Raw genomic sequence first — 11,387 nt, forward strand, 5'->3', positions numbered from 1 at the left:
CAATCCTTTTCCTGTTCTATCCTGTATCAGAGATTAATGATGCACAAAGAACATTCCTACCACGAAAATGAAAAAGATAAGCTTTAAACACTTCATTGTGCTACGGCGCTCGTTTGGCTTGAAGATGCGCGCCTTTCCTTGCAGGCCTGCAAAGATAAGTTAGCAGCGTTTGGATCTGTCTAAATGGAAAATGAGATCATAGAACGCATGAGAAGATGGCACATCCGAACAATGATAATAGGTGCCCGTTATTACCATTATCTGCTTCCAAAACAGTTACAGCCATAATTAAATTAGGGGCATTAATCGTATCTTGCAAAATATAACCTGAAAATATGGAAATTGTCCTTTATTTAAAGAAAAATCTAGACAGATCCTTACAAGTACAAAAACAGAACGGTTTAGAAGGTAAATGTATTATCTGATCTTTATTTCAATAATTCTTTTAGCAGTGTTGGCAAAACAGAACAGTCTACAGTCTTGCTAGGAACAAAAAAGGAGATATGGGAAAGATTGGAAAGACAGAGAGAAAGAGAGGAATGGAGAGAGAGCAGGCTGCATACACAAAGTAACAAACTGAATTGAAGATTTGGTACAAGCAGGAGAATAAGACCATTTATCCATTATTATGCCACAATGTCATATTTTGACATAAAAAAGACAAGCAAGAGATGCACACATCGAGAAGCCATATCTTTGGGAAAGGCATGCCACGGACAGAGGAGTATGTTGTGAATGCTGATTAACTTTGACAGGATAAGAGGTGGAACAGAGCCACCACATGCACCTGCTTTGGCTAGATTAGGGTGGGTGAAGGAAGTGAGAGTTGAGAACTCAAGAGTTCACACTGACGGATCCTTGCATAACACAATCTCCAGCTCTGTGCGGAACAGCTTTCCTCCGTCAGACAACGCCATGATGCTCTTCTTTGAGCTAGACAGTTTTTGAGGCTCAACAACCTAAAGGAGGACACACATAGAAGTGTTGTGAATAAATACTACCAGTATTTATTGCTGAATTGCAGAATTAGTGCAGGATTATGTATGTCATTTTAAATGTATTATTCAATATTTAAGTTTTTGAAAGAGGTCTCTTGTGCTGAATTTTTAGCAGCCATTATTCCAGTCTTCAGTGTCACATGATCCTTTAGAAATACTTCTAAAATGCTTATTTGGTGCTCAATAAACATTTCTAATTTAATGTTGAAAGCAGCGGTGCAGAGAAAACTTTTTGATGTATAAAAAGTTGATGAAAAGAACAGCATTTATTTGAAGTAAAAATCTTCATTTTAAGATTAAAATCTTACCAACTCCAAATAGAATTTTTGAGTATCTAATCATCATAATTTTATATTTAAAACAATTTTAATGCTGTGCAGCATTAAATTGTGTCTAAATGAATTTTTCCATAGTATATATATGCAGCTTCAGATGCAGCTTTTGTGCCACAATTTCAATTAAAAGACTTAACAGAATGTAAAATGCCTAACTAACATCAAGTTACCATTTTATGTTTTTGGTAGAGGTCTCTTAGCAGTGCATCCAGTTCATGTTCATCAATGTAACCATTTCCATCCTGTTGAGGGAAAAAAGAAGCAGTTTTACATACATCCTAAATCATAAACCTATTAGGGATGGGACGGTATGAAAATTTAATATCACGATTATAGTGACTAAAATTATCACGATTATCAATATTATCACGGTTTTGTTGAAACGAGATGAAAGTGTTCAAAAATAGTTGATGCTCACACTGAAAACATTTCAGCAAGTTTTATATTTAATAATCAACAAACAACTAATAAAACAAGCAACTCTATGCACTTAATTTAAAGAAAGATTAAATTCTGTGGCATTTCCTTCCTTACAATGAAAAGTGTAGAAGCATAGAAAAGCATAGAAAAGTCACTGACTTTCGCCATTCCTTCTCGAAAAAAAACAAAAAAAACATTGTGCGCTGCGCTTGCGTCAGACTGTTGCTGGCTGGACATGATTTAATAGTGAGTTATTAAAACCGCGATAATCAAACACGGTTTTAATGATAATTCATTTTTAAACGATATTACTAACCTTCAGCACATTTTATCACGGTTATCAATAAAACCGGTTATCGTCCCATCCCTAAAACCTATTAAAAAGACATTTTCTAAGTGTCTGTTTAACATCTGACATAACACTTTGGAAAAATAAATCTTGCAGATGAAAACTGACAGGAAAATGGAATCTCCATAATGTACACATGGTATCTGAGAGGATGCAGCAGTGAATTTCTGGTTGTATATCATATAGCAGTGCTAAAGTGTTGATGTTTTTGTGAATATGGTCGTGTCGATAACTAATCCACAACAAAAAACAAATGAACAAAGACACAAACTTAAGAAATATACCCATTATCTGACCTTATCATAATAGGTAAAGATTGCTTCAAATTCTTCAGCAGATAGTTTGAAATCCTGATGATGAAAAAGAAAGAGACATTAGTTATTGCTCAAGGCTTGTTTGTGTATGTGCATGTGTGTGCAAAACACAGTGTCTATTGAGGGTTATAGTGTAGTCACTAAGTCGTGGTTGGGAAGTCGTGGCCTAATGGTTAGAGAGTCGGACTCCCAATCGAAAGGTTGTGAGTTTGAGTCCCGGGCTGGCAGGAATTGTGGGTGGGGGGAGTGCATGTACAGTTCTCTCTCCACCTTCAATACCATGACTTAGGTGCCCTTGAGCAAGGCATCGAACCCCCAACTGCTCCCCGGGCGCCGCAGCATAAATGGCTGCCCACTGCTCCGGGTGTGTGCTCACAGTGTGTGTGTGTTCACTGCTCTGTGTGTGTGCACTTCGGATGGGTTAAATGCAGAGCACAAATTCCGAGTATGGGTCACCATACTTGGCTGAATGTCACGTCACTTTCACTTTCACTTTCACTTTTTTTTTCACTTAATTTGACTTTTAATTTTATTTTGAGCATTTAAATATTCAGAACTGGAAAATAATCCTTCAAATCCTTTGGATTACAACAGAACAGTGCAGCATCATATAGTATCATTACTACAGTAAAAATAAAAAAATAAATTAAAACCATGCATACCATTTGTAAACATGCCAATATAATATAATAATGTGATACATCCACACCAAATATAAAAGTAATAAAGAATTCCAGTAATGATAGTTATAATATTCAATTCATATCTCAAAAGCATTGCTTTTTATTCCATGTATTATATCGGTTTACAAATTTTTGTGAGCATTTTATTATTATAATTTAATATATAGATAATATTTTTATCATTGCATACTTAATAAATATAGCAAAACATATTTTAGTAAAATGTCTGGCTATAGAATAATATCCTTTTATGAAAATATAAAACCTTTTTCATGAGCGAAATGGCAAAGGACATCTTGGTCACCATATTTTGACCCTGATAATGCTATGAGACTAAACAGAACATACAGTACACCAGTTCTTTCAGTCTTAACCTATTTTCTGTTGTTTTGATGAGGAAAAAAAAGAGAGAGAGAGAGAGAGAGAGAGCACCCAGTGAATGTGGGAATCAGTAGAATCAGATCAGTACGTCTCCAGGTTCAAGAATAATCTATGGAGATTATCGTAACTATAGTAGGATTGAAGTAATCCCTATCAACCCATGCTCTGTGGCAGAAAACAGTTACCAATTTGCCGTCAAGTTCAGACACAGACAAAACCTATAAACACGCATACAGTACAAACACACACACACAAATAAACCTATGTACCCAAATACATATTCTGTGATTTCTACATGATTTTAGCACAAAACATGCATCTGATCTGCAGCTCTAAAAACAGAAACGATTGCCATATTGCAAATCTAATCTATTTTTTTTTTAGCTCTGACTAGCTACTACGATTCTACTTTACCTGCAAACAATTGCCAGCTTCCAGTATATCACAGTTTTCAAAACTTAAACTGAATTGAACTGAATGACACTATTGGTTTTATAGCTGAATTCAATTTGTTCATAATTCATGAATTTCGCAGCATTTACTCTATTATTGAACTGAACTGAATCAACATTGAACTGACTCAAACTGAATTAAGACAAGAGTTGCTTACAACTTAACTGAAATAGTTTCATAATGATTTACCTTTTTATAGTTATTGAACTAAACTGAACCAATCAATTTGCAAACAATGTATTTTGTATAAAGCACTAAAAAAATAAAGGTGAACTCTGTTTTACACAGTATTAATCTAAAGCACATTCTGTCTATATACACCATGTCTTTTGTGCTACAGTGATCAATTTGTAATATTAGTATTTGCACTCTTGTTTTTCATTAACTCTACACTTACATTTACATAACTAATAAAGAAAAAAACAACAACTTTGCATTCCCTGGGAATGGTATACATAATCAGTTTATAAATTCCTTGCATCAAACCCATGATTTTATTCTCGCTCTCTTCTGTTCTGAGCTACAGGAATACTTTACTTGTACTCTGCACAATGGCAATAAAGATGAATTGAATCTAACACTGCTTGATCTTACCTGAAACTTGAGCAGAAAATTCTCCTGCACAGGAAGCAGTCTAAAGACACAAAATATAACATTTAATAAAATATTGTATTAGTACGCATTCACTTCAACTCACTCAGAGGCCTTCTCACCTAGCCATCTCAGACAATCCCAGTTTCCCATCACCATTCAGGTCAAACATTTTAAGCTGCAGAAGAAAAGCACAAATTAAAGAGTGGCTGTGTATGTGTGTGTCTGTGTGTGAATTGTGTGTGTCTACTCACTATGGTCTGTGTATATTCATTCAGTTTCTTGTCGTCGTAATGTCTGTTTGCTTTCTTCAGCAGATCTGAGAGAAAGCCCTGGGGAAAATAAAAGATTGTATTTAGTAATGGATCTATAATAGCTATAGGAAGTTCTGTTTGACCTATCGAGTTATACCTTCAGTTCATTGGCTTCAATGTATCCGCTACGGTCAGTATCATATTTTCTCCATGCCTGAAAAATGTAACAGTAGCATTAAGACACCTCCACAATTCCCACATGTATATATGTACAGATCCTCTTCCCTGCAAAGGTGAAACGGACAGGGTTTCAATCTAAATTGTTCTGATTTGTATGTGATTATGTAACCTTGATTAAACAAGTGAATTTGGTATTGGACAAGTGAATTTGGTATTTGGTATGGAATTAAACTGGGATTACTGGCGAGCTGATCTAAAGTAAAGAAAAACCTGCTGTGATTTACTAGGATGTGTGTTATTACAATATGTGCATTTTTGTATTGCATGTGTGTGTGTTATTATCTGTAATGTTAGCAAAATGCCTTCATCATGTCCACACTTCTGAACAGTCTCTCCTCTTCTACAACTCAGATGTTCAAAAGTATGAATATGTTTTTTATTATTTACAAAATCACCATGTTGTACAAATGAACCTCCATTAACCCAGTTACTCACACATATACACACTGTGTTCCTTTATGTATTGCAGGCCATTCATAATGGATAACCTACTGCAAATAGGTTACTCTCTCTCTGTCTATCCTTCACTCAAATGCACACAAAGGCAAAATATTTTATTTTTACAATGTTAATAATTGTAATTAATCATGCCTGTCAAATTTCTGATATGCACAGTGATTTGACAGTCAATATCATTTCAAATAAGATATGGCAAAAATAATCACTTATACATACTGCCATAAACTCTGCACTGGATCCCACAAACTGTCTGAAGCATAATAGAAAATTCTCCTCTGTGGGCAGGATCTGGGCCAGCTGAAAAAGATAAAGACAGAATGAATTATTCTCATCATCAATGTTATTAAAAATACTGTAAAAAAAAATGGTACTTCTAATTTAATTCAATATTTATCTTATAATAAAAAATTGAATGTTACATTTGATATAGATATATAATATAAAATGAATCAAATATATTAATAATATAAACATTACATATACTGAAAATTACTATGTTTTCTGTTCGTAGCTACTACATTTAGACTCAATCTGTAATTCCACTGAAAGGGATTTCAGCACCATGGACAGCCGCACAGTGGAGCACAAAGCTCTTATCCAAAGCATCCTTTTTGCTGCACAATCAACCAAGTGCTGCTGTCTTGAGTTGATGCCTGTGTATAAAGCCTATCTGCCTGGCTTAAGAAGAGAGTGTCTGCAAGGGCTGGACAGGGATGAGAGACCATTTCATGCTCTTGGTTATCTTTTGCGGCCTCAACACAGGAGTTCATCATTCCTGAACTGCTGAAGGGACACTAAACTGTACCAAAGCGAAAAGTCGGAAAAGCTCTGAAACCATCTGTCTACGACAAGTTCCACCTCTGAGTGCTCTGACACACAAACCTGGGCCTGGAGGATCACCTTCTGTCTATGTAGCAAAAAGTACTTTTTAAGCCTTACAATCGATCTGATGTTTTGTACGATGAGTGTATAGGATGGGTATAGTATTACAACATACAGGACAAATATAGTTTCATGATCAAGAAATGCTTATTCTATATCCGAAACATCTATAGATCATAAAAAGAGACATTCAATTTCAACAGAATGCATAAATGTATCCATGGTCATCATTAACCCTAGCACTGGATTGACTACAGATTCTTAAGTATAGACAAATTTCTTAATGTTTTGGGAATCGTCTCTCATGCTAAACAAGGCTGCATCAAAAATACATTACAAACTGTAATATTGGGAAATATTATCACAGTTTAAAATAACTGTTTTTTTTGTTTGTTTGTTTTAATATATTTTAAAATGCAATTTATTCAAGTGATGGCAAAGCTGAATTTTCAGCATCATTACTCCAGTCTTCAGTGTCACATGACCCTTCAGAAATTATTCTAATATTCTGATTTAGTGCTCAAAAAACAGATGTGCTGAAAAAGATTTGGATGTGAATAGTAGTGAAAACAGAAATCTTCTGTACCATTATAAGTGTCTTTACCTATCTACCCATCTATCTATTTACTGCTATTCAGTACAATGAATTTTCTTCCTGTAAAAAGCGAACATCTCTATTGAGTTGATTCTGTTCCTCTGTTAACAAATACTAAAATCAAATTCAAATGATTGCTGTTCATACCAGTAAAAATGAAAAAATCTTTCTGATGAAGTCGAGCAGAAAACCCTAAAAAGCTGGAATGCAGAAGATGACAGATATGACACTCCTAACATAGCTAATCTGCGGTTCCAGTTTAGATTCACACAAAGCACACAGAAGAAAAGATCATTGACTCGTACAAGCCTTGAAAAAGTGGTCTGAATGAGCTGCTGACATCCTACCAGTTTCCAAGATAAAGCAGAATGTTTGAGATTTTGTACTAGACTGAAAACACCCGAACCCTAAACCCTCCCTTCTGCATTAACTGCATGATCTCCAATGAAGTAAGCTTTAATCTGCTGCATGGAAATGCTCCTTTCATCTTTTCAAAACCATTTTACCTCTACTAAGCCATATGGGATTTATAAAACAGGTCAAGGGAAAGAAATGTCCCACCACTAACAACATTCAAAAACAATATACCAGCCAAAAAATGGTAAAAGCTTCATAACCAAAGCAGGTTGACTTTAACTGGAGGAAGGAAGGAGTTCATATGTTCATGTGGCCTGTATGACTGGATTAGTGAGGGTTTCTTCCAGCATAAATCATTTTATCCATTCATTCGTGCCATCATCATGATGGATGTCCCCACCATCCTCTCCCTCCCTCTTCATCCATCTCTCCCTTCACTCATTCCTTTCACCATCCCCCACCTTTCATCCTTCCATTATCTCCTTGATAGATGCCACCTTCTGCCCTCTCCTTCAAGCCCTAATCTGCCCTCATTGTCCTCTTTCTATTTCTTCCTGGTGTTCCCTGAATCTCAAAGAGTGGTTCTGCAGAGTGTTCTCTCTCCAGAGCTTCAAACCATTGCTGTGGCTGTAGTCCAGCAGTGAAAAGGGGTGAAATTTACCTCTGACATCTCAATCTTCCCATCACCATTCTCATCGAATTTTTGCATAAACTCTTTCATCCTGTCTTTGAATGAGGCATTTGAAGGATCCTGAAAACCAACCAAACATGTCTGACATGAAAAACAGCACAGTTTTTAACCAACTTGTTTTCAAATAGCTAGTTCAACAGAAGTGTCACTTTATGTATAAAAAATATCTAAAACCAGAAATTCCATTGACATTAGAAAATAGCAGCCAGATGGTATCTGCTCAGATTGCATGTGCATTAAGCTAGATTAAAGTAGACGTCTCGTTCTGTAGTTCTTATGTTACATTCAGATCACCACTTATCAAGTACAGCTGCAGCTGATGTTTTTAACATAATTAACGAACATACACAATACTGTATATGACTCACCGCACTTTTCCTTGCTAGCTCGAGCTCACGAATGAAATGTTCCAGTTCCTTCCCTTCAATGCAGCCATTTCCTAGAAGAAAGAAGTTAAGATCATTTATTAAATTACGAGTTTAAACTGAACATCCAAGACACACAGATGCGGCTCAACACACATTCTCTGATGCAACTTGACAATCAGTCTCCCTATATTAATGAAATGAGGATCTAATACAAGTTCTTGTCTTGATTAAACTGCTGAAGGAAAAAATGCAGATTATAGATAAATCAATGAGCTACAAAAAACAATGCCTGGTTTATACAGTGATAAATATTGCATCTTGTACACAGCTCTTTTTTTAATTATCTAGTTAATTTTAACCTTTTATTAACCTATTAAAATTGATAATGGTTGTTTAAAGAATAACCAATGCTTATGCTTCAGTCGTTTCAGTCTTAGGCTAAAAACTAACCTAAGATCGTTTGGTTGTCTTAGTGGGTCTCCCACTCTTGCAAAGCTCTGTTTGCTGGTTTTATAGAGTTCTGGACACTTTCTTTAGCTGGTCAGGCAGAAAGACCATCTTAAACCAGCTAAAACCTGAAAACTAGCTTTGGTTGTCTGTAACAACTTTTGATGGACATATGGCATTCCCATATATCTCATTTCCAAACTACCCTAAACCAGCCTAAAATGGTTTGCTGGTTTTAGCTGGCCTCTTAGCCAAGTCATGCAATCAGGAGGTCAGGATGGGAGACCAGTTAATCCATCTGAAACCTGGGAGACCAATTTGAACAAAGGAAGACCAACTAAAACTATTTAACATCAGTTTAAACCAACTGAGAACAGTATAGCATTTTAGGGTGGTTTACGACATTTTTTTCCTAGCAGGACCACTGTTTTGCCAAATTCTGAACTCCGCCAGATTATTACCCCCCTAGTATTGATAAATGTAGGGTTAGGATTAGGGGTGGGGTTAGGATTAGGCAATCAAATCGAGATTTCAGACAGAGGGTTAATAATTTGGCAGGGGGTCGAAAATGGGCACAACGCCGGCTCTCAACCCCCCGCCCATAACTTTTCATCTTCATAGTCTCTCAAACGCTGACACATAAATCAACTGCAAAGAAAGATTCCATTTCAGGGCGAAATCAATAATGTCAACAATGCCTGTGAGGCAAAATTTACTGAGCTGAGAAAACGCGTGCCTAACGCTGAAAGAAGTTAACAGGGCGATAGCAGGCAATCATCCCACTGGCGCTTTTTCAATTTCCTTGAATAATTCAAGAATACGTTTGTGCGTAAAACTGCATTGCACATTGCCTGAGGATTCCACTTGCGTTAGCGTCCCGCTAGATCACTGTTGCCAGATCCCGCAAAACAAACAACCAGTCCATAATGAGCAGAATATTTGCTTCTGCAAGCAAAATATGAAACGGAATTCTGCAAATAAGAACCTCACCTTTCAAACCAATCCCAAACTACGGCTGTCCATAAAATTCAAAAAGAGACTTTATGAAAAAACAAGATTATAAAAGGCTAACTTGGCAACAGCCTATATAGTTTCTCACACACTTGCATTCACTTTTAAATTTTTAAGCGTGTAGCTAACTCAATGAACTCAGAAGAAACCAACATAAACATTAAAAACATGCATTTATGTGCGATACCGCAAAGAAAAATCATGCCGTAAATGCTTGCATTTATCACTTTAAAAAATCTAAAATTAAACGAGTAAAATACTAATAATAATTCATGCCTCTCTTTAAAAAAAGTTAAATTTTTGACAATAATACAGCAGAAAAAGTATTTCTCTATCACTACACGGTTGGAACATAGAGTGACTCTTCCATAATCCATAAACAGAGTGACTCTTCCATAATCCATAAACATATTTTACTAAATTAGGTTATTGTTTAGATTATTTATTACAATTAAAATTAAACTTTGCTTTTGTATTTTAGCATAAAATATATTTAATGTAATTTGAAGTTTAATTAATTGTAGACATAAATCAAATGCAATACTAAAATCACTTTGGATAAGTAAAGCCTCCGATGTAGCACTAAACTAGAAACGCTTTTCGCCCCAAGACGTTGAACTCACCGTCAGCATCGAATTTATTCCAGATGTCGAGAAACTGGGAAGCAGTGAGTTCCGCCAGGTGGAAAGGAAGAGGCTCTGGTGCTTTATTCGCCATATCTATCGGTTTTCTCTCCCTCTTGTTTTCAAAGAAACAAGTGTCCTGTCTTTGAAGCACTCCTTTACCCCTATGCGAGTCACTGCAAGAAACCTGACAGAGACGGCAGTTTTTAACCCCCTCCGTAACTGCTGAAGTCTGCAGTTCATACACTCACCAATAGGCGGCATCATGTTGCGCGTTTAAAAGCAGCTTCAGCAGGCGAGTGCGTTCAGATCCGTACTCTAGGAGCATCACAGCAGGATTATGGAAATTAATTCAAATGTTCACAAATCCTATGAGCTCGTATGCTTCTACGAGTAGAAAATAGCATCAAAGTTGCTTAAAGCATATTGGCAGTGACCAACAATGACTGGAGTCATTTAGAAAAAGATATGGAAGGCTTTATATAGAAAATTTTCAGTCAGTTCATGTACATGCTACATTTGTCAGATTTACATGAATTTACTCTATTTAAAAATACATTGATCATTAACCACTAAAAAGATAAGCTCCTTTATTTCAGTAATTTAAGCTCCTATGGAATGCTGAATAATAATGTTGGTGTGTTTTGTATGAATCTATAGGGTCTGGGGGATTTTCATTTCCTGTCCACCATCCCCCCTTGCTCAACATCTTAACCAATGAACACATCAGTCTATTTATAGGGGGAAAAGAGAAAATGAGAAAGAAACAGAATTAGTTTGGGAAAGCACTGGGAATACAAGATGACAGGAGAAACTGCGAAGGCAAAATGGACAGAAATACACCATAACAAGCAATAAACAGCAATCTCAGTAAGAGATTGTGAATAAACTAAATGCAATTTCTATCAATTACCAATCAATCTCTCACACACAATC

At 36.0% G+C, this 11,387-nt stretch overlaps 1 protein-coding gene across 1 annotated transcript; it reads right to left on the reverse strand.

The window, feature by feature from the left end:
- Positions 1-409: 409 nt before the first annotated feature.
- calb2b (calbindin 2b) lies at positions 410-10,644 on the reverse strand. The gene is made up of 11 exons (XM_059528396.1): positions 10,452-10,644; positions 8,371-8,441; positions 7,973-8,062; positions 5,694-5,774; positions 4,936-4,992; positions 4,779-4,856; positions 4,647-4,702; positions 4,528-4,567; positions 2,399-2,452; positions 1,504-1,575; positions 410-959 (listed from the first exon to the last, which is right to left on the reverse strand). The coding sequence occupies exons 1-11, from the start codon at positions 10,543-10,545 to the stop codon at positions 843-845; spliced, it is 810 nt and encodes a 269-aa protein (XP_059384379.1). The 5' UTR covers positions 10,546-10,644; the 3' UTR covers positions 410-842.
- Between the last annotated feature and the right edge of the window lie 743 nt (positions 10,645-11,387).

This window comes from Carassius carassius, chromosome 3 (assembly GCF_963082965.1).
Source record: "Carassius carassius chromosome 3, fCarCar2.1, whole genome shotgun sequence".
NCBI lineage: Eukaryota > Metazoa > Chordata > Actinopteri > Cypriniformes > Cyprinidae > Carassius > Carassius carassius.

Excerpts from the sequence above, each read along its gene's own strand:
- calb2b (XM_059528396.1), bottom strand. The coding sequence starts at position 10,545 with ATGGCGAATAAAGCACCAGAGCCTCTTCCTTTCCACCTGGCGGAACTC. Across the intron at positions 4,568-4,646 it reads GGATTGTCTGAGATGGCTAG|ACTGCTTCCTGTGCAGGAGA; the intron begins GTGAGAAGGCCT and ends TTGTGTCTTTAG. Across the intron at positions 2,453-4,527 it reads ATTTTCTGCTCAAGTTTCAG|GATTTCAAACTATCTGCTGA; the intron begins GTAAGATCAAGC and ends TTTCATCATCAG.